The sequence below is a fragment of the Myzus persicae genome, unplaced genomic scaffold, assembly GCF_001856785.1.
Source record: "Myzus persicae strain clone G006 unplaced genomic scaffold, MPER_G0061.0, whole genome shotgun sequence".
NCBI classification, from domain to species: domain Eukaryota; kingdom Metazoa; phylum Arthropoda; class Insecta; order Hemiptera; family Aphididae; genus Myzus; species Myzus persicae.
The window spans coordinates 169,630-193,318 of NW_019104005.1; the positions used below are offsets into that span (position 1 = coordinate 169,630).

The window sequence follows — 23,689 nt, forward strand, 5'->3', positions numbered from 1 at the left end:
AACTGGTTAAACATTTAAATTTTGTTTTGAAATTACAGGGAGATTGGATGCACTGTAAGGGGAATTTGTTCCCTTGATTTTTTTTCATCTCCCTGTAAAAATGGAGCCAAACTCCCCAAACACATACTACTTAGCATGCGTGTGTACAAGTCAAATACAGATAATAAAATGAGGTCCGTTCAAATATAATAATATATTGTACATGCTTTAAACAGCGGGTGTCTGACTGTTAGAGAGGTCGAGGGTTAAAATAATATTCGTCTTGAGGGTGTGGTCGTGGGTGTCTGTTGCAATATACACTGAACCAAATAACACTAGTATAAATAATAATATGCAATTATCAATTTTTAATAAATATACATTTATTGATATAATAATAATTTTATTAGTTATACAAAAATATTATAAAATTAATAAATAATGTGTTTATAATAATAAATTGGGTTTGTAGAATTTAGAAAATATTTAGGTAATAAATTAATAAATTAAATTTTTTAAATGTAACTTTTTTTATTATTTTGATCAAATAGATTATTAAATTAATAAACATTATGTTCAAAATAACAATTTGGATTTAGATCTTACAAAATATTAAAGTTATTATTTAACAAAATATAGTTGAACAATTAATACAGATTTTATTAATTTAAAAATGTATAGTATTAAATTTATAGATATTATGTTTAAAATAACAATTCGGCTCAATACTTCTATATATTTTCATAACCAATTAACTTATGTCTTCAAACATCGAGATTGGGCATAAATTATTAAAAAGTATTACGTATATAACCCCTTAAAAAGCGGAAGTGTGGAGTAGATCTCTTAAGAAACCGGCACATGCCCGTAAACAGCATGCTTGTAAACAATTATTTTGCGGGAAAAAGAAATTCATACCTATACACAATTATACTAAAGAAGACAATAATTTCCGTCGTCCCTACCGTTTTTCCAATTGTTATCATTGAAACAAAAAAATTATTGTTATTTAAAATCCGTTTTTTCAAATTTCAATAACTTTTTTTTGTACCTACCTTACTTCATAAAAGTTATGATGTTCGCGGTAAATTATGAATTCAGTATTTTAGATAATAATCTTTTTAAATTGTATATTCTGAAGTACATTAAAGCCTAAATGAAAAAAATGAAACTAAGGATTACGAGGAGTCGCTTAATTTGAAGGTAAGTATGGTATTATTATTACTTATATCGTATACTATACTGGTTGGTACTTGGTAGTAACTAATAAGTAATAACTATTAAGCTAATACTAGTGGTACCGGTAATATTATTTTAAACCTTATCCAGATACCTACATTATTTTTCTAATAATTAAGTATGTGAGATTGTACGTATTCTCTGGAAATCTGAATCAGTTAATGTTTTCCATATTTTAGTCTATTAGCTAATCATCTTACTACAGATATAATAGGTACGAAAATTATATTAAGTATATGAAAGTTTTACTACGAAAACTATGGTTTACTTATTTTAGTTATCACTTATCAATAATGGCATATTACGAGAAAAGTCTAATGAGATCGCAAAATAAGACTTCAACCATTTTCTACTCATACATTCAAAATTATAGACTAGCTAGCCATTACTCCAAAGTTTGACATCGAACAGAACGCTTCTCTAGTTTCTTTGCTCTCTGCTGCCTATAGATATCGCCTGTCGTATTCTGATATCCAATTCTGAATTAAAATCTGTGTAAGTACATATATATTATAGTTTTAAATATACAATATAGTTTTTATTCAGAATAGTTTTTTTTTTTAATGCAGTCGCCGATCATTTTCTGGAATTAATTTTAATTTAGTCATCAATTATTTTTTAAATTTTCGTATTTTTCAAAGTTTTATTTCAATGTAATTTGTAGTGCTAAAGATTAAAAATAATACACCTATTATAGATCTATATTAAAAAAAAAACTATTACTTTTTAAATTGATGATTATTAGTTTTTACATTTTTGTACCAATATACCTATATTTTGAATTTATATTATTCTAAATGTATGTTTGATGTATAAATATTGAAAGTTGGACTTAGTTGTTACTAGTTTTATTACCAGTTATTTTTTGTATATATATACAGTACCCACTGTGCACTTTAAACTTTATGGTGTAAATTATGGTAATTAATTTACTAATATGGTACCTACAACACTAGAAATTTATACACCAACTGTCATTCACATTTTCATAAAAATTTTGTTTTCTAGTTTAGCTTTTCTAAGTCTAAAATATAGGTACAATAAAATAAAGCATGCTTAATTAACAAGATAGAAAATAGTAATAAATGAAGGCTAATAGGTAGTAGTTTTTTTTTTTTAGGATAATTAATTTGTAGATACATCTTATATTATACAATTGTTTAGTTAGTAAGTATGCCTATTTACTTATATCAAATAATATATGTTTATATAATATATAAAGTTTATTATTATATTGTTTTAAGTGCTACTATTAATTAAATAATATGATTTGTTTTGTTTGTAAAAAAAATATTTTAACTTTTTCGGCACTGGTGGTGCATTATAAAATAATTCACTTAATAAAATCTTCAAGTACATATGAGTGTACAGAATTTGGATGTACTCAATCATTTCCTAATTTAAAAAATTTTAAAAAACACGTATCAATAAAACATGCAAGGAAACCTATTACTGTACCAACTCAATCAACAATATTTAATAATTTAAACAATAATAATGAAAGTGATAATATTGATACAAATTTGAGTCACATAATAGATTCACCTCAACATGTGAACCATAATTATGCCACCACTGATACCTATAACACCCCTGATGACAACCCCATATTACTTGCACCTGTAGATGATATTTTTGACATTAATAATGCTATCAACTCATTTCATACTTCTGCAGTAAAATTTACCTTATCGTTGCTTAGTAAAAATAATTTTAGTAGAAAAGATGTTTTCGAAATCCAACGTGAAATAGAAAAAAATTTAATTAAACCAATAGAAAACTTAATTACTAGTTTCACACAAAAATTAATTAAAGAACCTATTTTATTATCAACTTTACACACAATTACAACAGCAATTACAAATACATTTGATTTTTGTAGCACAGAGTTTTCTTTAAACAGTTGGTTAATCAAAAATAATTTATTTAGTAATATCCAACAATTTAATATAAATGATGAAATTAATTTAGTTTGTAATGATGGTGAAACAATATATAATGACAGTGTTACCAAAGGTGTATTATTACCATTACATTTTCAATTTAAAACTTTTTTTGAACATGAAAACAATTTTGATATTACTTTAAAAATGTATGAACAGCTAAAAATCAGCTCAAATAATGAAACACAAATTAAACACTTTATTCAAGGGCAGTTATGGAAAGATAAAATTGCTCCATATAAAAATAAAATTGTCATTCCATATTTTATGTATATAGATGACTTTGAAATCAATAACCCATTGGGTTCACACGCATCTGTACATTCTGTTTCAGCAATTTATTATAGTTTCCCTTTATCTGATCAATCAAAACTTATAAACATACATTTAGCTGCTCTTATAAAGGCTGTAGACATGAAGGAATTTGGAAATGATTTATGTTTAAATAAATTAATAAGCCAAATAAATGATCTTGAGGTAAATGGAATCAATATAGTTACTCAAAATGGTACACAAGAAGTACATTTTATTTTAGGACTATTTCTTGGTGATAATTTAGGATTAAACACTATTACTGAATTTAGTAAATCATTTTCGGCAAATTTTTTTTGTAGGTTTTGTAAGGTTCATAAAACAGTAACTAAACATTTATGTAAAGAAAATCCTTCATTACTCCGTAATTCTTTAAATTATGTAGATGATATTGCGATTAATGACTTCAAACAAACTGGTATTTATAAAGATTCAGTTTTAAATAAGATAAATTCTTTTCATGTAACTACTAATTATAGTATTGATATTATGCATGATATCTTCGAAGGTATTTGTCATTATAATTTGTGTCATATAATTAATTATTATACAGAAGAGGTCAAGATCTTTTCACTAGAAACATTAAATTATAGAAAAAAGCATTTTAACTATGGCCCTATAGAAATAGGAAATATATCACCTCCTATAAAACCTATTCATATAACAAACTTTCACTTAAAAATGTCAGCGAGAGAAATGATGACATTTGTTTATTATTTTTCTTTAATGATAGGAGATTTAATTCCCGAGGATGATAATGTGTGGTTATTTTTTTTAAATTTTTTGGAAATCATTGAAATTTTACTCACATGTCAAATTTCTTATGCAACAATTTTCCATCTACAACAACTAATAGAAAAGCATAATTATGACTATATCACATTGTTCAAGGATACGTTAAAACCTAAACACCATCTATTAGTTCATTATCCAAATATTATCAAATACTCTGGTCCTCCTAAACATTTTTGGTGTTTTAGGTATGAGGCCAAACACAAAGAGATGAAACTATATGCACATGCTATTACATCAAGGAAAAATATTTGTTTGTCCTTAGCCAAAAAATATCAATACAAATTTGCATACAATATTCTAAATTCTTCTCTTAATGTTAAAATAAATTTAAATAATAAATATGTGAATGATAGTAATTACAATCAACTTATTTTAAGAGTTCTACATTTAACAAGTGACCAATATATATGTTACTCACAGATAGAATTTAAAGGTACATTATATAAAATAGGTTATTTCTTAACACATTTTAATGATGAAATTTGTGTATATGAAATTTTAGAAATTATATTTGTTAAACAAAATTCCAAAGTTCAGTTTATTGTACAACAAATAGAAATTGATTTTTATAACTCCCATCTTAGAGCATATCAAGTAAATAAAACAAAAACAATCATTTTAAAAACTATTTTGAGTCCAGAGGACTGTAGTGGGCCACCAGTGAATATTAATGAATTATCTAATGGTAATTTAATGCTAAAACTAAAAGAATATTTTTAAGATAATATTATATAAGTGTATAGGTAGTGAACACTGTACAATGTATATATGTATATATAATGTATATTTTTTTTGTGTATATAATTCTACTTCAATTATTATTTGTATTTAATTATTATTACTTTGTAAATATATGAGTTATGTTCTAAATTAATGTCAAATAGGTTATTAATAGAGATAAAAAATGAATATATTTTGTCAAAGAGATGAAAACACTACAGATAACATTGAATACACATCAATCGATAATTTATTAAATAATGATAATGAGTTTCGTTCTATAATGGATACTAGTAGTATCCATCTACTAACCAATATGCATGATGACACACCACTTGCCAGTACATCAGAAAATTCAACAAGTTTTCAATCTGTTGATAACAATCAATTAAAAAACCTCCTTATAGAATGGAATCTTGATTGTTTGTACCAAATATGTATAGGTAACGATACTAAACCAAATATAAAAATGTTTTATTAAAATTAATTATTTTATTTTAGAGCAACAAATGGATTTAGAGGCCTTAGGGCTAATGAATGATAATCATTTCAATATATTGTTGTCAAATGTTCCACTGGGACTCAGAATAAAATTTGAAAGCAAAGTTAAAAAATATCAGGCATCATTAATTCAAAACTCAGAACACACCACAGTTAATAAGACATCTGCAATTATTATAAATAATGCTAATGAAATTTCTCAAAAGGTCTCAGAAGTTACAACTGAAAATCAAATTTTTCAATTACATACCATTTTGAAAAATTATCCTCAAGGATCTTTTGTTCTGAACTATTTTGAAAAACATAACATTCTTAATGAGAGTTGTAGAAATGTATTGGTTGAAATTATCATTAATGACCTAATAAAAAGAGAATCCCATATGACATTTAGGTTGGCTAATTTAGTAGCTGATGCTATAATTGGAACTTTTCCCACAGAAATCAAAGTAGGTACCTAGTTTATATTATTTCTCCTAAGAATTGATAAAATTGATGTAATTTAATGTGCTTGTAATTTGTTATAGGATACTTATTTTCTAAAAGATGCCAAAAATACTTCACCTAAAGGTAAATTATATGCCAAATATTACAATACCATAAGGTATATGAAACAAAATGGTTTAATACCTGCAGCAATTGGTAAAGAGAGATCTTCAAAACCATTGAGTCGTACAATGGACAAAGAAAATAGTATACTTGGTAATATGATTAATTTTAAATAATTATTCGAAAAATATTTCAATTTGTATTAACTTATGAAAATTCAACATTTATTTAAGTTACCTATGTGTGAGTATTAGTACATATTATACTATATTTGCTTTATACTGCCATGCTGGTTTTGAACACAGTCACTGGTGGAGTAAACGGCTAACATACCTACAACCTAGGTACCACCTGACACGGGCAGTTTGAAAATATGATACTAGGTGTTGTAAGACACATGGTACATGACATACGTAGCCACCCACCCATGTCTTCAGTGGACTTTATAATAAATGTAAATTTTGTACATATAAAGGTTAGCATCAACCTACCTAACCCCTAATATATTTCAGAATCTGTACCAAAAAATATTGCATAAGTAGGTACTCAAACCGACTCTGCCACCTGACCACTGCTGATTTAAAATATTCCCCTCCCCCCTGAGCTTCTTTAAATTAATAATGTATACCTACCTATCAACCTATCTTTAAAAACAATAGTTTAATATAGGTAACACAGAATATAATATTTACTCTTAATTCTTATAGTATTATGTATATAATTCACAGCTACTGACCCTGATTCTGAATTAGTGTCGACATATCTAAATGATAAAGATCTAACATGGACAGAAATAGAAGACATTTGGAGAAAAACTATTAATTACCGTCTATATTATATAAAACAAAATAATGCTACAGACATTTTTAATAAATGGCAACAGTATACTCAACCAATGGGTTATAAACTTGTAAGTCTGAAATATTATTTAATAAGTTCATAGATATTCTATGAAAATAAGTATTTTTTCTCTAAGGCCTCACCTTTGTTTAATTATGTATTCTAGTTGCCTACTTCTACATTGCAATGATCACTATATAATTTTATACTGCATTTATAATTTATACGCATTTGAAAATAAATGTATTATTCATAATACAACTGTAACAGACTCCTACAACAGTTGTATTAATATTGTCCTTACTAAAATAATTAAACTAAAAAAAAATATATATTTTTATGGATTAATGGATTTTATACAATATAGGTAGGAAATTATGTATACATTATTACATTTTATAATTTAGGTACCTACTAAATATATTTTCAGTTGTACTTAGTGTAAAACTCCTATAATTAAAAATACTGAAAATTACAAAAAAATTAAAAATTATCTAGTTTAATTGTATAAATTCTTGTATGTCTATAATATTATTATTTTTATGGTATATTAAAACACATGATTGGTATTATTGTTTATTCCAATAAAAAAAAATAAAAATTACTGTCTATTTCATTTTAGGTTGATATAGATTTTCAAAATGTGTTTAGCGATTACACAAATTTCAAAACTGTTTTTGAAGAGAATATGAATAATTTAATTAACATTTTGAAAGAGAGAGTAAGGAGATTGTGAAAGCAAAAAATTATTAGAAACATTTAGTTCAATGCAAAATATGTCAACTGGTAATTATTTATATACCTATATTTATTTAATTTAAACATTTAGATGTTATAATTGTCTTTATGTACCAAAGCAGTATTTATACATCTTAGGTAGATTTATGTTGTATATTTTAAATATATTATATTTAAAGCTTATACTTTGTAGAATAATAAAATTAAATTGAATAAAATTAATTTTGTTTCCAGATTCAAAAACGTTGATAATAATGTATTTATTGCATTGTATTTTCATTCCCACCTCAAAAAAATCAACTAAAGATAGTAATGGAAAAAGAGGTTTCATAAAATTTAGTATAAGGGACTCACAGAATTCATTCCTGGTTGTAACTCCAACAGCGGTGGCGATGGAGTTAACATTGAAAAAGATGGCTGAAAACGGTCCAATACAGCCATGCTTGTTAGTTGTAGGATCATTATTTGATCCTAAACAAATTCTAGTGTATTTCGATAACATTAAATACAAAATGTTTTCTGCCTACAAGGCGTTTGATATATGTTTTAAGATATTCCATGTCTTCAACGTGAAATATCCTCTTGAATCTGGTGACGTATGGCTGTTTATACAAACTTTTTTTTACAATATAACAACTAAGTATGATAAGTCAAACGTAGTATCAAAACAAATTTCAAATGAATTAAAATCAAAATTAATATGATAAAATGTGTAGGATATAATATAAGGTATACACGTAGTATAGACTGTAGAGTATAGGTAGGTACCTAGATTTATTATATTACCATTTACCATTAGATAATAGGTACTTTCTGTTTTTGATATAATGATTATAAATAACTTTATTATTATTTCTTTGTAATCGTGTTATGAATACCTATTATACATTTTATTAAATATTATATACCTACCTATACAGTTTATGAAATTATCAAAAAAAAAAAATTATAATAATAAATATTAAATAATATTATACATAATAATAATTAATAGTTAATATACCTGCTCGTTTTTATATATAATATTAGTTTTTTTGTTTTTGTTATTATAATATTATCTAATAACCTGTTACTTATATTATGTTATTTCAAATTAATTTGCGTATTGTGTAACTATTTTGTATTTATAATCTATATATAGCCATATAGGCACTTAATATTGTTATTGTTAGTTGTGCACTTGTATATATACCTACTAGACTAGTGACTATAAATAATAATTATGTGTATAGTTAGATTGGCAAACTACAATATTATACATACTTAACTAATTGCATGTACATCTATACTTCTATAGGTACCTACAGATTTAATTTTTTATAAATTACCTATAGGTATAATACTTAATATGTGTATTGTTTAATAATAATTATAATATTATACACTATTTTTAATGTTAATATATAATATATTTGTATATCATTTGTTACTGTGTTAGGACTATTATATATTAATATTATATGTTTAATGATTAGATAATACATTTAATAAAATATTTTAAAATATTTTAAAATGTATTCTGTTTTTATTTCTTTCAAACAAATAAATTATGACACTAATCTACTATTTTACATATACCCTCTGAAATCTCTATTAAGCAGACACTGAGAATGCTGTCTGAAATGTCACTGAAATTGTGTCCGCTATTCAAAGGGTTTAGGTTGTAGATGTTTATAGTTTATTCCCAAAAAAGTCCGCTATTTGGAGGTGTCCGTTGGGGAGGTTTCACTTTACTTATAAATAATATAAATATTTTTTAGATTTAACAAAATTATATTTATTTGATATATGAATAATTTATTAATAATAAGAAAAAAAATTATTATCCGTCATTTTAACTTTTGGTATTAATAAAATATATTGTAGAATGAACAAAACATCTTATTAATTCATTGGTTAAATTAACAAATATAAGTAATAAAGGTAATTTGTAGTTTTAACAAAATATTTTGTTTTTTAAACAAATGAGTGATTAAATTAACAAAACGATGGTTGATTCAAATAAATCCTTGATCAATTAAATAATAATCTTATCCGAAGCATTGATAAACATATTGTAGAATCAATGATACATATTATTGATTTATTATTTAAATTAACAAATATTATACTTCTAAAATAATAAAGATTTTATTAACGCTATATTAACAAACAAATTGTTAAACCAACCTACATTTTTATTAAAAACACCAGTATATTTGGTTGAGTGTAATATTATGTGAGTGTGTGTTGTTTGATGCGTGAACGCCTAAAAATACTATACCTAGTTTAAGTGCTAATGGATTTTACACGATCCGAATGTTATTTCCATTATTATTGTTGCCAAAAATCGCGATGTGCTAATGAGCACGAGGCGTTACTGCCTTATTATTCCATCCTTCCTTCCACAAACTCCGACTATTTCTTATGTATTTTTACTATTGTGATTGTTCTATTTTTCTTATTAATTGTCTATGTTTTTTAATGATCTTTGCGTTTTTGTGCATTCTTGTAACCTGTTAGTATAGTCCTGTGTGTGGTTGGGGTGTATAATAATACAAATATGCTTACACGGACACCAACTTAGTTGCGCAATAACTAGCACCTGGGTCTTAAAAATATGGAGGACTAGCCATGTGTCTAGTGGTGTAGTAGCAGAGGTGTAACAGCAGAGGTCGGGATCGTCGAGTCGCGATGGCTTGAAGTCGAAGAGAGATAAAAATAATCGCTTTGAGATATATTGATCTAACTAATTCGTATTTAACCTTACCTAACCTTGAGAGGAATACAAAAATCCCGAGTTGTGTAGTTTTTATTGTTATCGAAGTACGAGTTATCGCGACTCTATAGTTCAATACGTATTTAAATTGATATATCTGTGCAGCAGTAGTCTCTAACTCAAATTATCAGTGTGCTATGTATTTAAACATCGAAGGTTCGTGGCACAAAAATATTTTTTGTATGTCTATAAAATGTATAATTTTAGACAGATATAACAATCAGTGAGGTATTCACGTGGCACACGGACGTAGTAAGTATATTTTACATACCTACACCGTACAGGCTATTCGATAACACCAACGGTCTCAAACACTATGAAAGATAAAAACCTAATCGATCGGCTAAGTGCCTTATTAGGATGGGTCACAATAATACACCTGTAGTCACTTAACCTATACCTTGACCAGCCTTATAATATATAACAGTCGTCTGTTATATAATACTGTTCAGTTATTCAACGACGAAGACACGAGCCCTCAAATTAGATAATTTTTTTTAAATGTACCTACCTATTATGCTATGTTCAAAATTTGAACGACTAGTTTCTCAGTTAGTTTAAGCGTTTGTACCTAATAAGAATGGCGTTCTAAAAAATGGTTTTACAAAAATATACGATTGATGAAATAGTGGATTCATAGTAATTATTTTACTCAGAGTGCCTGGACGTATGTTATCCTTAGTATACAAGGTAAATTACTAATGAAAAACAAGTTCGAATATCGTTGTATTGATATGTCGACATTTTCAGAAAATTAGACACTAAATTAGGACAGTATTAAGGTGGGTTCGTGTATCGTGTTTGAAAAACAGAAGTTTGTACCTCCACGGGGTACTCCTAATAATAATAGTAATTGGTACCTATGAAAAAAATTAAAAAATTATACAAATTGTGTCCGTTTAGAATATACGTAATACTTAAAAAGGCACTTTAGAATCAGATTTTAAATAACTGCATATATTGTTGATGAAAAAATAGGTAAGAGTGCACGGTGTTATTTGCCATTTTGTATAATATATTTTATCTCTCTTTGTTTTTGACTGAAGATTAAGAATAAACAATAATCATAATATGTATATTGATACTAGATACATAAATACGTAATATTATGTTACTTTGAATTACAAACACATTCACACACACATTTTAGATACATATGTAAACATCTTATTATATTATACAAGCCCACCCATCCTATAGCATATCGTCATTCGGTGACAAATTATCAAGATAGACCTAACTGCACTTAGGTACCCGTAAATAAGAGTGGATTTGAGGATTTCTAATAAAAAATAATAATTTCATTTCCAATTTTTTGAGGAAGACTATAATTAATTGTATATTATAGTCATTACCTATAGTCACATTTGATAAGTACGATTTTTCTATATAATAAATCATCATCATAGAATAACTTATCCAACGTGAATGATAGTTTTTCGTCATGAACTAATGCGTTATATTATAATAACTTGATAAATATGCAAATGTTGAAGTCTCAGTAGCATACTTCATGTATTATAATTATTTATATAATTTCGTATATTATACCTATTCACAGTATACTTTTGATAAAATTATCAATGGCCGTCAATTACATGAACATAATAACTAACCAAATTATTCGACCATACTAGTCAATCGTTTTCTTATTTGTACGAATCACTAATAGAATAAAATCGGGTAGTTATAATATAACAGAATGTTATGTACAATTCATTATATTTAGATTACAGATTATAAAAATGAGTACTGCTGACATTTATTGTACAGCGTATACGTATTTAATTTATCATGCTTCATGGCCTAATGGATTATTATTATTTATTATCAAGTAATTTATGTATGTTACGCAATTGTAAAACAGAGACCACACATGTGGGTGCGGCTGCCTCTAAAGGTACGGTTTCCAAGGCGCGACCGGTTCTTTTCCAAGATACGACTGGTCGTCGCGCAGGGCCGTCCCTAGGGGGGGGGGGGTTTCCCAGGCCCGACTGGTCAGTCGGCACATTTGATATTGAGCTACCGAGTCGGCAATTTAACGACATTTAATAATATATTAAAATATTATTATTAATATTTTATTTGACAAAAACAAAAATACAAAAAAAATTATTATTTTCTATTAATGATATTATGCGTTATTATTAAATTATTATTTTTAACGTATGAAGAATATGTTATAAGAATTATACTAATACTTTCTTTAGCGATAAAGCGTGATAAAAATAGATTGGGTATGTATTGAGCCGGTATCGGACGTCACCGTCGTCAACCGTCCGTGTCTTTATTAGTATATAAGGGTCTAAACGCACTGCGGTTTTTTCGCCGTCGGTTCCAAACGGTTCTACCGTTCGTGGATTTTACGACCAGCACCGCACTGCGGTTTTTTTGCCGCTGATCCAGTAGGTGTTATCACTTGCTTTTCGCGCCCAAATTCAAATTACTGGCTAATCAATTATAAATATAAACATCAATTTTTTATTTCCACAAGAAAATTGATAGTGAAGTGATTACTGTGGTCTGTGATTTCTTAATAACTGCATCTATTACTGTAAATTTAAATTTGTTATAACTACATACCTACCGTGATTTTTTTAAGTACACTGTACCTACACAACCACCCAAAGACATGTAAGTAAATTATAAATTCAATTAATAGTTAAGTTGATGCATAATATAGGTACCAACTTATTGTATTATATTTAATGTGTTTAGAATGGAGTTAGATTACTATTCTAATTTAGTGAAAGTGATTGCTGTTGCCGAAGCGTTTGGTGAATTGGATCCACCAAGATCAATAATAAAATATTGGGTGCACCCAGTAAACCACAACCGTGAAGAATTGGGACAATTTGATACCTTTTATAACAACATGAGATGCTACAGTGATAAATTTTTTGAGTACTATCGGATGACTATTTCTTCTTTTGATGAATTATTAGAGAAGTTACGACCCCACATTACAAAAGAAAATACACAGTTTCGTAATTCTATTAGCGCTGAACAACGACTAACAATTACATTAAGGTAATATACTACTTAATTAAAAAAAAACTACTGATGTAGTAAATTTAAAGTTATTTTAAAATATCAAGTGATTTGAATAACTTAGTTAAGTTGAAAATTAGATATTATTTTTTAATTTTCCAGCCCTTATTCAAGTCAAGCTTCCCAGCAAACACTGAGACGAGACATCTATTATACCTCATCCTAATATGTTGGTGATGTATATTTGATGTCTAAAATAGGTCTATATGAATATTGAACACTTTTTTGGTCTACACCTAACTGATATTAGACATCTAAAAGTTGACATCTAATACATATTATTACAACCAACATAGATCTTTGACATAATATATCTGACGTCTAAATGGAAATAACATGGATGTCTGAAGAAACTAGTAACTACTAGTATATAGATTATAGACATATATAAAAAATATAAATAACAGCTACAAAATTTCTATTTTCCTGGTTTTAAAAATAGCTGATTGATTAGTTACCTAGTTGAAAATCAAAGAATTAAAAACCAAAAGTCATTCTAAGTTTAAACAATTTTATAATTTTAAAATAAAACAAAATAGATAGGTATGTATTAAAAAAAAAAAAAATATCAGCCTTTTTGATAGTTAAACTTCTTGATGAAATAAAATTAAAATACAACATAAAATAACTTATAACCTTTTGTCAAATTGAATAACTAAATTAGAAAAACAAATATTTAAAACATTTATAAAATAAAATAAAACCTTGAACATAATATAATTATTAATAAAAAAACATTTTTAAATAATAAAGTTAATTGGACGGATCTGGAAACGGAGAATATCCTTGAGACTGTGGTGGAGTTTGATCAGTCGACTGAGTTAAATGATTACTTATTGGATTTGAAATTGGAGAATATGAGTGGTGATAGGTAGGTTGTGTATAGTTGATAGGTGATGGTATTGATATTGAGCTTTGTGGTTGTGGGGACTGTTGATAATTTAAAGGACTATAGTAGTTTGATATACTTGGACTGTACTGTGGTATATTATTATACTGAGAAATATTCCTCACACACTGATGAAATTGAAATTTAATTTCTGATTTTTGCTCTGGATTTAAATTTTTGATTTCAGGTAAGAAAGACATTAAGAAAGCTTTATCAGCATCTTCTTTTTCAGTAGGTCTGTGAGAAGGGTTCTTTATAGCATCCAGTAATGTCTCTTGGAAGGGAGTCATCATCGTTGTCTTCTTCTTTTTTTGAGGTGGAAAAGACTGGGTGACAGGAGTACATGTGTTGGAAAGAAATTCTGGAGATTAACCATCATTCTTATCATTATTAGTTTGTAGTTCAGTTAATGTATTATCCAATGAGGTTTCGATGGAACTCATGTTTCCAGTGGTTCTATCAAAATAAATAATGATATGTAAATTATTTTATTAAATTAATATAATTCAACTATACAAATTTGAAGATTAACATAAATATAACAATTATATGACAAATCCTTTGATAATTTCTACACCAAAAGTATCTAAAAAAAAGAAAGATTATTATTTTTGAATTAGTCTATTTTGTAGTTATTTTATTATTTAAACTTATTGAAAAATAATACAAAAACTTAATTAATTATAAAAATGTAGAATATTTTATTCAAACACTTATTTACATTTAGAGCTTTAAAAAAGTTAGTCTTAAGGAGAATCAATGAGAAAAAGTGAAAACATTAAAAAAAAAATGAGAGTAGTAATAAATAGTGAGTGCGTAGCAACACTGTACAATGAAACATTGTTTTAATACCTACCCATGTAAACTAAAATATACAGTGATTTTTTTATTTTTAAGCATCATCTGCCCCACTTTCCCCTTCAATAGTACATTAAGACCATTTTATCAAATTCTTTATATTATTTATATTAATTGTTGTACTACTGCAGAAGTGTCCTGTAGCGGTACAAACTTCTATTTTTCTCATAAGAAGCCCCTTATACTGAAAATTATTTAGTGAATGATTTTCTTGAAAATATTGATGTATCTAAATCAAAAATCTGAGTTAATAAAATGTTTATACTAAGGATAATAATCCTTAAAAATAGTTTTAGAAAATAGTAAACTATATGTATTATTAGATGTAGTAACATTATTATACTGTTTTTACAAATTGTATTGTCACAAATGGTACAAAAAAGATGAAGTATTCGAAAATATGGTCTAATATGTATTAAAAAATTCCAAAAAAAAATAGGGTGCATATGCTTAGACAATTACCCTATCTATTATTATAAAAAGAAAAAAGTTAGGTATAATAAAATAAAGACAAGATAGAATTATGATAAAAAATTAATAGGTAGGTACATTTTTTGACCTACACTTTATGATTAATTAAGTAATAAATCAGAGGCACAAACAAGGTAACAGGGTTTTTTTTGAAGGGGGGGGGGGGCTCAAAAATATAATTATTTTAAAGTAGCAAGCAAATTGAATTAACAATTATTACTTTATTGTTTGATTGATTAATGTAATTATTATAATTACAATGTAAAATTGAATGATAATTAAATGTAAAAAATAAATGTAGGTATGTACAATTTAATAAATAATAATAATAAAAAAAAATTAATTAATAGTATTTTAGTTATATTTACTTTTCGATTTACTTACTTTCTCTTTTGAACAACTGGTTGCAAAAAGTTCAATACTGCTGCATAAGAATATATTCTTGTTTTTCTTCTTGAAGCTTCAGAACCACTTGCCACATTCCTAGTTTCATTTACTTCTCTTGTATAGTTGTCTCGTATATTTTTCCATTTTTTTTTTATATCTGCAGCTAATAATAAAATGATATAATTTGAATTTATATTGAAGTTATTGAATTCATATCATAATTATTATGTTTCAGATTTTTGTCAGTAGGTCTAAACTTTGTGGCACTAAAACAAGAATTTTCTTTGGGTAGGACTACAGTTAGTGATATTGTAAGAGAGACTTGTGACGTTATTTGGAATATCCTTCAACCCACTGAAATGCCAGAACCAATTGGAGAACAGTGGATAAGTATTTCAAATAAGTTTCATGAACGCACCCAGTTTCCAAACTGTGTAGGTGCAGTCGATGGGAAGCATATAAGATGTGTAAATCCCACAAATTCTGGATCCATTTATTATAATTACAAAAAATATTTTTCGATTATGCTAATGGCAGTGGTAGACTCGGAATACTGTTTTATTCATATAGATGTTGGGGCATACGGAAGAGAGGGGGATTCTACTGTATTTAAAGAATGCCCTTTTGGTAAAAAGTTATACACAGAACAACTTGGCCTACCAGCTCCTAAGCCTCTGCCTAATACACAGGACAAACCTCAGCCATTTGTTGTTATTGGCGATGAAGCATTCGGCCTTCATAAGAATCTTTTAAGACCTTTTCCTGGGCGCGGACTTGATCAAAGGAAAAGAATTTTTAATTATAGATTGTCAAGGGCTAGAAGATATGTAGAATGTGCCTTTGGCATATTGGCGAATAAGTGGAGAGTTCTCCATACACCAATACAAGTTGGCCCAGATTTTACTGACAAAATTGTGAAAGCCTGTTGTGTCCTCCACAACTATGTTAGAAGCCGAGATGGGTTTAATTTTGAACATACACTGAGCAATACATTGGAGGAAATAGAGTTTAATAGAAGGGGAACTGGTGCACGTACTCAAGGAATTGATGTCCGCGATGATTTTGCAGATTATTTTATGGAGGCTGGATCGGTACCATTCCAGTATCCAATTGTTCAATGATTATTTGTTTATTATTATAAAAATAATTGTTTTTGTTCAAATACACATATATTTACTTTAACTAACATTGTCAGTGACCTATCCAAGCATCCATTTTAGTCTAGAATCAATTGGTTAAAAAAAATCTACTTCAGCACTCTATACAGAGGTACTGTACTAACTTCAATCTTGTAAAGATGTAATAGTTTTAAACAAATATACCTATACGAATTGCAAAATGTTCACTCAAGAAAATATATTGTCAATATCACCAATCAAAATAGCCAATAGGTATGCTCTTTAAAAGTTTTCTTCAATTTTAAATGAATTTAAATAAAACTTTACAATATATTACTAACATAATTAAACTTACTTTGTTCTTCCACTTCTCCAACTGTCAAGTCTTCATAATTATTCACTAAAGCTTTGCATATGTTATCCCACGATTTCCTTTTCGTATCCCGATCCATAAACAACTTACTTTTCACATTCCACAAGCACTCATGCTTCTCCACTTCGATAATTAACCTTTCCACGTCGATCATTTTTTATAAATCGATTAGTAATTAGTTGGAAAAAATATTAAAATATGCAAAATTACAAAATAAACCGTTGACTATAATCACAATGGGTTCCTTCCCGTCGAAACAATGTGTTTACTTTGCGAACGGTACGACGGTAGCGCCGTCAAACCGCAGCATGTGGCGGCGACCAACGGCGACCAACGGCGGGGAACGGCGAAACCGTCGAGTGCGGTGCTGTCCGTCTAAATATAGTAGTTTGGTGTGAACGTAAAAACCGTTCGGATAAAACCGTTCATAACCGACGGCGAAAAAACCGCAGTGCGTTTAGAGTGTTTAGACCCTAATACTAAATAGCCGTATGCCCGTATAGTTCGTATAAAAATAATAAATATGTACATACTATAATGTATGTTATTTATACAGATAATTTTATTTATAACAACGTTTATACTATTTGCATCGTATTTTTAATTATATTACCCTAATCAGTAGTCATAATCAAAATCACAATACATGTTAACCACACTCTGTCACTGGCCCTCTGCACATAAACATATTTCATATTTATATTTTATTTTGTTCAACAAAAATGAGTGAAGTTAATAATAAAAGAAAAAGAAAACGTGTTAAAGTTGAATGTTTAGAATGTGGCAGTCAATTTAATGACGATTTCAAAAAAAAACACGAGGAAAAATTACATCGTGGAAAACGAGTAAATATTAAACATGTTGGCGCACCAAAAAATCCGTTCGAAAGTGCAGCAGCTACACGGAATTTGAATAAACGGGTAATGATACCGGTAAGTCGTTTATTATACTTGATATTTTTTGTAATAAATATTTATAATTAGGTATCCCTTGAAAAAAATGAACCTAAGTACTTTTATTAGCATATTAAATATTATTATGATTTATATTTATCACAAATATTTAATAGGTAACTCAGTAACTGGTAAGCTTGTGTTGTATTAAACGTTCATAAAATCAGTATAACAAAAATAATATATCGTAATAAATACAAATTATTTTAATTTCTTATATTTTTTATGTTAGGAAAATGAGTGTTCAAGCTCATCAGTCAGTTATAATGATGTTGAACAACTATCAAAAGATAAATCAGACTCTACTGTTCAAAAAGACAATGTTGATTCTAAATCTGAGGTATTGTTAATATTGTTAATTGTTATTGATATTTAAACAAATCAAATTGATCATTAATTAGTATAATGAACATTGGACATACCTATATATTATTAATTATTATTTATAACTATTATTATATCATATAATATGATTGTATATTTATATCTAATATCCATCCATATTGCATACAAGTATAAATATAATAATATTATAATTTATAGCTTAAATACTTAAAAGATTTGCTTTTTTTGAACTAAACATTCATAAAAAAAACCATTTTCATAAAAATATATCTAATAAATCCTAATTAGGTATTTTAATATGTTGTACTTTATTTTAGAAAAATGACTCTTCAAACTCATCAGTCGTTAATAATAATGATGAAAAACTATCTAAAGATAAATCGGACTCTACTGTTCAAAAAGATAATGTTGATTCTAAATCTGAGGTAGGTACTTATTATTTTAATAATTAAATTTAAAATTTTTAAAATTTTAATAATTAAATAAATTGTTAGGTAATTAGTAATGGATTTATTATTTATAATTTTACATTTATATCTAATAATGCATAATGCCCATTCACAATTCATAAAAATACCAAAATATATTTTTGTTTAAATATATTGTAGAAGTGTTATGAATGAATCAAAAATCAAAAATGTTTTAGGACTAGTAACTGCTAAATGAGCATAACCAATGTTTTTTTTTAAATTATATTAAAATGTATTCAAATTTAGTTTATTTCATATAAAATATAATAATAGGTACTAGTTTTATTAATACTTGATAGTATTGGTAATTTACATATATATAATATTTTAGAATTTTCAACAAGTTATTGAACATAATATTGATGAAAATTCTGAAGAAATATCATGGTTGTTATGTGCTGGCCAAATGGAGGACTTAGTATCAAATTTAAATGAGTGTAATACTTTGCTGTCAAAATTGAAAGAAGACACATTGCCAAATCCAATTATGTTTATGTTAGAAAGTCAACAAGTGATTAATAGAATAAAATTGAAATCAGAATGTTTTTTAAAAAATGCCAAAGTAGTATTAGACAACTTATCAGATCCGTCTGACCATATACAATCAGTTTCTAAACCAAATTATTTTGTTGAACATGATCCAGGGCGGCGGTGTGATATTACTTCTTCTTCACAAAGGCAATATCTTTTATCATTGGGTCCACACCAACCTAAACTTTTAAAATATCCAATCAACAGTGATATTGATCCATCAAAACAAAAAAGTTTTAATCCTATTTGGTTAAAAGAATATCCTATGCTAGAGTATAGTTTGATTACTGATTCAGCATATTGTTTTGTGTGCTCATTATTTCCAAAAGGGTTAGGAAGACAGTTTTCAAATGAAGCATGGGTAAAGCAAGGTGTTAATACATGGCAAAAAATGAAAAGTCGAGGAAAAACAAAATTAGGCAAGTTGGAACAGCATTATAATTCTTTATCACACAAAGCAGCTTTAAATGATTACCGCAACTTTATGAAAGAGTCAAATCATATTGACATTATTATGAATAGATCAAAAAGACAAGAATCCATCAAACTAGTACAAGAAAAAGAATTTAATAAACAAATAATTATAATTTTATTTGATATAGCACGGACATTGTGTAGGCAAGGGTTGTCTTTTCGTGGAGATGGTGACGAATCTAGTGGTAATTTTAATCAAATGGTTCAACTTATCTCTAGGCACAATCCCTTAATGAACCGTTGGATAAATGAAAAATCATCAAGATCTTACAATGTCACATATTTAGGCCCCCGTTCGCAAAATGAGTTTATTGATATTCTAAGTAATGAAGTAAGAAGAATTATTGTGAAAGAAGTCCAGGAAGCAAGCTTATTTTCAGTCATGGCTGATACAACCCCCGATAATTCTCATAAGGATCGATTGGCAGTTTGTTTGCGTTATGTTAATAACAATGGAAAAGCAATTGAAAGGCTTTTAGAAATAGCTGAAGGAGTAGACAAAACTGGCTTAGGAACAGCTAAACAGATTATTGAAATTTTAACTAAACATTCTTTAGGAACAGATAATTTGGTATTTCAGTCATATGATTATGCTAGTAACATGTCTGGGCAGTTTAACGGTACACAAGCTAAGCTTTCAGAACTAGTTGGTCATAGTGTTTTTTATATTCCATGTCAAGAGCATCGGATGAACACATTTTTAGAACATGCATGTAATTCTAGTTTAATTGTGTCAGATATGATTGATAACTTGGAAAACCTTTATGTATTTTTTTCAGCTAGTAATAAAAGGTATAGTGTATTGAATAAGCAAATGAACAATGTTGATAATACATTACAACTAAGAAACTTATCCAAAACAAGATGGACAGCCCGTGCAGAGTCCATTAAAGCTGTTTGGGCTTCATATGAAGCTATATGTAACACTTTACAATATATTTGTTCACATCCTGAGATATTCGATAGAAATACTAGGACAAAAGAATTTGGCATTAATAAAAAGATGCATTCATTTGACTTCATTGTCTCCTTGGTATTTATGAAAAATATAATGTATAAATTGAAATCACTAACCGAGACATTAGAAACAAAAAGTTTATGCGTAATTGATGCTGCTATTTTAATAGAGGCTACAATTAAAAATTTAGAAGATATTAATTCAGATTCAGAAAGAATAAATGATCTGATTGACAGCGCAACCTTGTTCGCAGCAAATCTTGGTATAGATTCAGAATCTGATTTCAAAGTTCATCACCGTACAAGAAAACAGCCCACTTGGTTGGACGAAAATGCTGGTACTCAAGCTGATTTAACTTTTCATATATTTTACAAAAAAGAGTTCAAATGTATACTGTCTACACTTATTAATTTGTCTAAAGACAATTTAAAAGTATTTATTAATACAATAATGCCACTGTATAAAATATTCTCATTTCCATTCAAGAATGAAAATATGAGCATTGAAAATATACAAAATGCTTTGTTAATATTTCCTCCTAACAGTGATTTTGCAAAGTGCAAGGATATTGATGCCATTCAAACTGAAATGGAAATATTAAAAGAAATATGCAAAGATTTGAGTTTAACTAAGACAACAAATTTTCTCAGTGTGATTGAAAAATGTGAAGAAGTTAAACATATCCTACCATTAGCTAATAATATTTGTCGATTAGCATTAACTGCACCGGTAAGTGTAGCTACTAATGAACGGACATTTAGCAAACTTAAACTGATAAAAAATCATTTAAGATCTACAATGACAGACAATAGATTAAATTCCCTAATGCTGTTAAGTATTGAAAAAGATATTTTAGATACAGTTGATGTAAGTAAAATAGCAACACAGTGGTTCAATATAAAACAAAGAAGAATTCAATTTTAAAAATTGTATATATTATTATTTATTGTGATACATGCATATTTATTACCTAATTTATTTAGTGATTAAATACTCATAAAATTGTATGTGTTTAAGTTTTTATTTTACCTAATCTTGTGTACGTACCTACTTTTGGTAAAGCTGACCAATATCCAAAAATTCATTTGACTAGGTATAGTGACTATGTACTGGTGAAGAGCAATAAATAGGTATTGAATAGTGTATAATATGTATGCCTATGTTTATAAGTTATTGAGATGTATGTTAATAAATTAATAATAATAATTGTAATTCGAGCGGAGCGAGAAAATTTTTTTTTTTTGAGTTGGCAAATTAATGAATCAAGCCACCCCATGATTTGTCTTTCGGGACGGCCCTGTCGTCGCGACTTTTCAAAAATATCTCATATTTTCAGTACTGACGAAAATAAAATTCAGTCTAGACGTGTGTTGTTGTGTTGCACTGTCCTATCCGTATTTTAAATATTTAATTTACTAATACCATTATGGCTGAGTCGTTGTGTATATTGAATAATAATAGAGTAATACTGCAGTTATTAGAGGAGGAAGAAGAAGAATTTGAATTATTTTCTTCCCTACACTCACGTAAAAGAAAGCCTGTTGACAATATTTATAAATTTCGTGAAAGTGAAGGTGTTTTTGAAATTTTAGTTAACCGTCATTTAAATAAAAATGAAACTAAGTTTCGAGAATTTTTTAGCATTAACTATAAACAGTTCGACTTTTTGGTTTCATTGATCGAGGTAGAATTGTGTAAAGAACCTAGCAATCGAATAAAGAAACCAATAAGTGTTGCAGAAAAACTGGCACTCACCTTAAGGTATTTATTAAAAATACAATATATATATTTGACGCGGCTACGGCGGTGATGCTGGTCGCGGTGAGCCGGTCAGTGAGTTGGTATAGGTTGACGCACAAACGAAAAAAAAAAAAGAAACAAAATGCACAACTCGAGATGGTTATGTTTTATTGTCGCACTTTAGATATGTGAGCACAAAAAGAAAGAAATACAACGTGGTTGTGTAGATGATGAGGGTTTTAGGTTGTACAATGTGGTTGTAGTAAGGGTGTACGGCGATCGGCGGGCTCACGTGTGTGCATGGTTTTCCTGCGGCGATCGGTGTAAAAAGAGAGAGAGTCACCGACGGCCGGTACTTGTCCAGGGCGATCTGTCTTCCCGTCCCACCTAGCCTTTGCGGCGTGGAGGGAGAGTCGACGGTGTCGCGCTGTCGTTCCCCGTGGTGGTGGTTGACAAAGTGTAGACTGGGAAGAAACGGTGCCTGTACTTTGTACTGGTCGCCGTTACGTACCGTGTCATACTCCCCCGAAAAACCACCACACGGGGTACGTGTACCGGTGACAGCGTCTGGCACCGGGTAAGTCGGCTTGCGCTACCCCATGCTGGTGCTTGAGGTAGGCGTGCCTTACCCGAGTTGCCTCATGGTCTTGGTGACCCGACCGGAGTGAAGAACGACTTGTTGTCGTACTCCACCTCCGGT

At 28.2% G+C, this 23,689-nt stretch overlaps 5 protein-coding genes and 1 pseudogene across 5 annotated transcripts; 5 read left to right on the forward strand and 1 right to left on the reverse strand.

Annotated features, from left to right (window-relative positions):
- Positions 1-5,098: 5,098 nt before the first annotated feature.
- On the forward strand, positions 5,099-7,961 carry LOC111037502. Its single transcript, XM_022320124.1, has 6 exons — positions 5,099-5,431; positions 5,490-5,935; positions 6,014-6,188; positions 6,764-6,945; positions 7,498-7,661; positions 7,848-7,961. Exons 1-5 carry the CDS (start codon positions 5,173-5,175, stop codon positions 7,609-7,611), a joined length of 1,176 nt encoding a protein of 391 aa, XP_022175816.1. The 5' UTR covers positions 5,099-5,172; the 3' UTR covers positions 7,612-7,661; positions 7,848-7,961.
- Positions 7,962-13,090: 5,129 nt separating this feature from the next.
- Positions 13,091-13,539, forward strand: LOC111037498. The gene has a single exon (XM_022320119.1). The coding sequence runs from the start codon at positions 13,091-13,093 to the stop codon at positions 13,403-13,405; it is 315 nt and encodes a 104-aa protein (XP_022175811.1). The 3' UTR covers positions 13,406-13,539.
- Positions 13,540-14,167: 628 nt separating this feature from the next.
- Positions 14,168-17,773, reverse strand: LOC111037504 (annotated as a pseudogene).
- On the forward strand, positions 16,177-17,322 carry LOC111037503 (protein ALP1-like). Its single transcript, XM_022320125.1, has one exon. The coding sequence runs from the start codon at positions 16,387-16,389 to the stop codon at positions 17,146-17,148; it is 762 nt and encodes a 253-aa protein (XP_022175817.1). The 5' UTR covers positions 16,177-16,386; the 3' UTR covers positions 17,149-17,322.
- Positions 17,774-19,692: 1,919 nt separating the features above from the next.
- On the forward strand, positions 19,693-21,740 carry LOC111037499. The gene is made up of 2 exons (XM_022320120.1): positions 19,693-21,586; positions 21,736-21,740. The coding sequence occupies exons 1-2, from the start codon at positions 19,693-19,695 to the stop codon at positions 21,738-21,740; spliced, it is 1,899 nt and encodes a 632-aa protein (XP_022175812.1).
- Positions 21,741-21,744: 4 nt separating this feature from the next.
- LOC111037497 lies at positions 21,745-22,173 on the forward strand. Its single transcript, XM_022320118.1, has one exon. It carries the CDS (start codon positions 21,745-21,747, stop codon positions 22,171-22,173), a length of 429 nt encoding a protein of 142 aa, XP_022175810.1.
- The last annotated feature ends 1,516 nt before the right edge of the window (positions 22,174-23,689 follow it).

Excerpts from the sequence above, each read along its gene's own strand:
- LOC111037502 (XM_022320124.1), top strand. The coding sequence starts at position 5,173 with ATGAATATATTTTGTCAAAGAGATGAAAACACTACAGATAACATTGAA. Across the intron at positions 6,189-6,763 it reads CAAAGAAAATAGTATACTTG|CTACTGACCCTGATTCTGAA; the intron begins GTAATATGATTA and ends TATAATTCACAG. Across the intron at positions 6,946-7,497 it reads AACCAATGGGTTATAAACTT|GTTGATATAGATTTTCAAAA; the intron begins GTAAGTCTGAAA and ends ATTTCATTTTAG.
- LOC111037498 (XM_022320119.1), top strand. The coding sequence starts at position 13,091 with ATGGAGTTAGATTACTATTCTAATTTAGTGAAAGTGATTGCTGTTGCC.
- LOC111037503 (XM_022320125.1), top strand. The coding sequence starts at position 16,387 with ATGCCAGAACCAATTGGAGAACAGTGGATAAGTATTTCAAATAAGTTT.
- LOC111037499 (XM_022320120.1), top strand. The coding sequence starts at position 19,693 with ATGGAGGACTTAGTATCAAATTTAAATGAGTGTAATACTTTGCTGTCA.
- LOC111037497 (XM_022320118.1), top strand. The coding sequence starts at position 21,745 with ATGAGCATTGAAAATATACAAAATGCTTTGTTAATATTTCCTCCTAAC.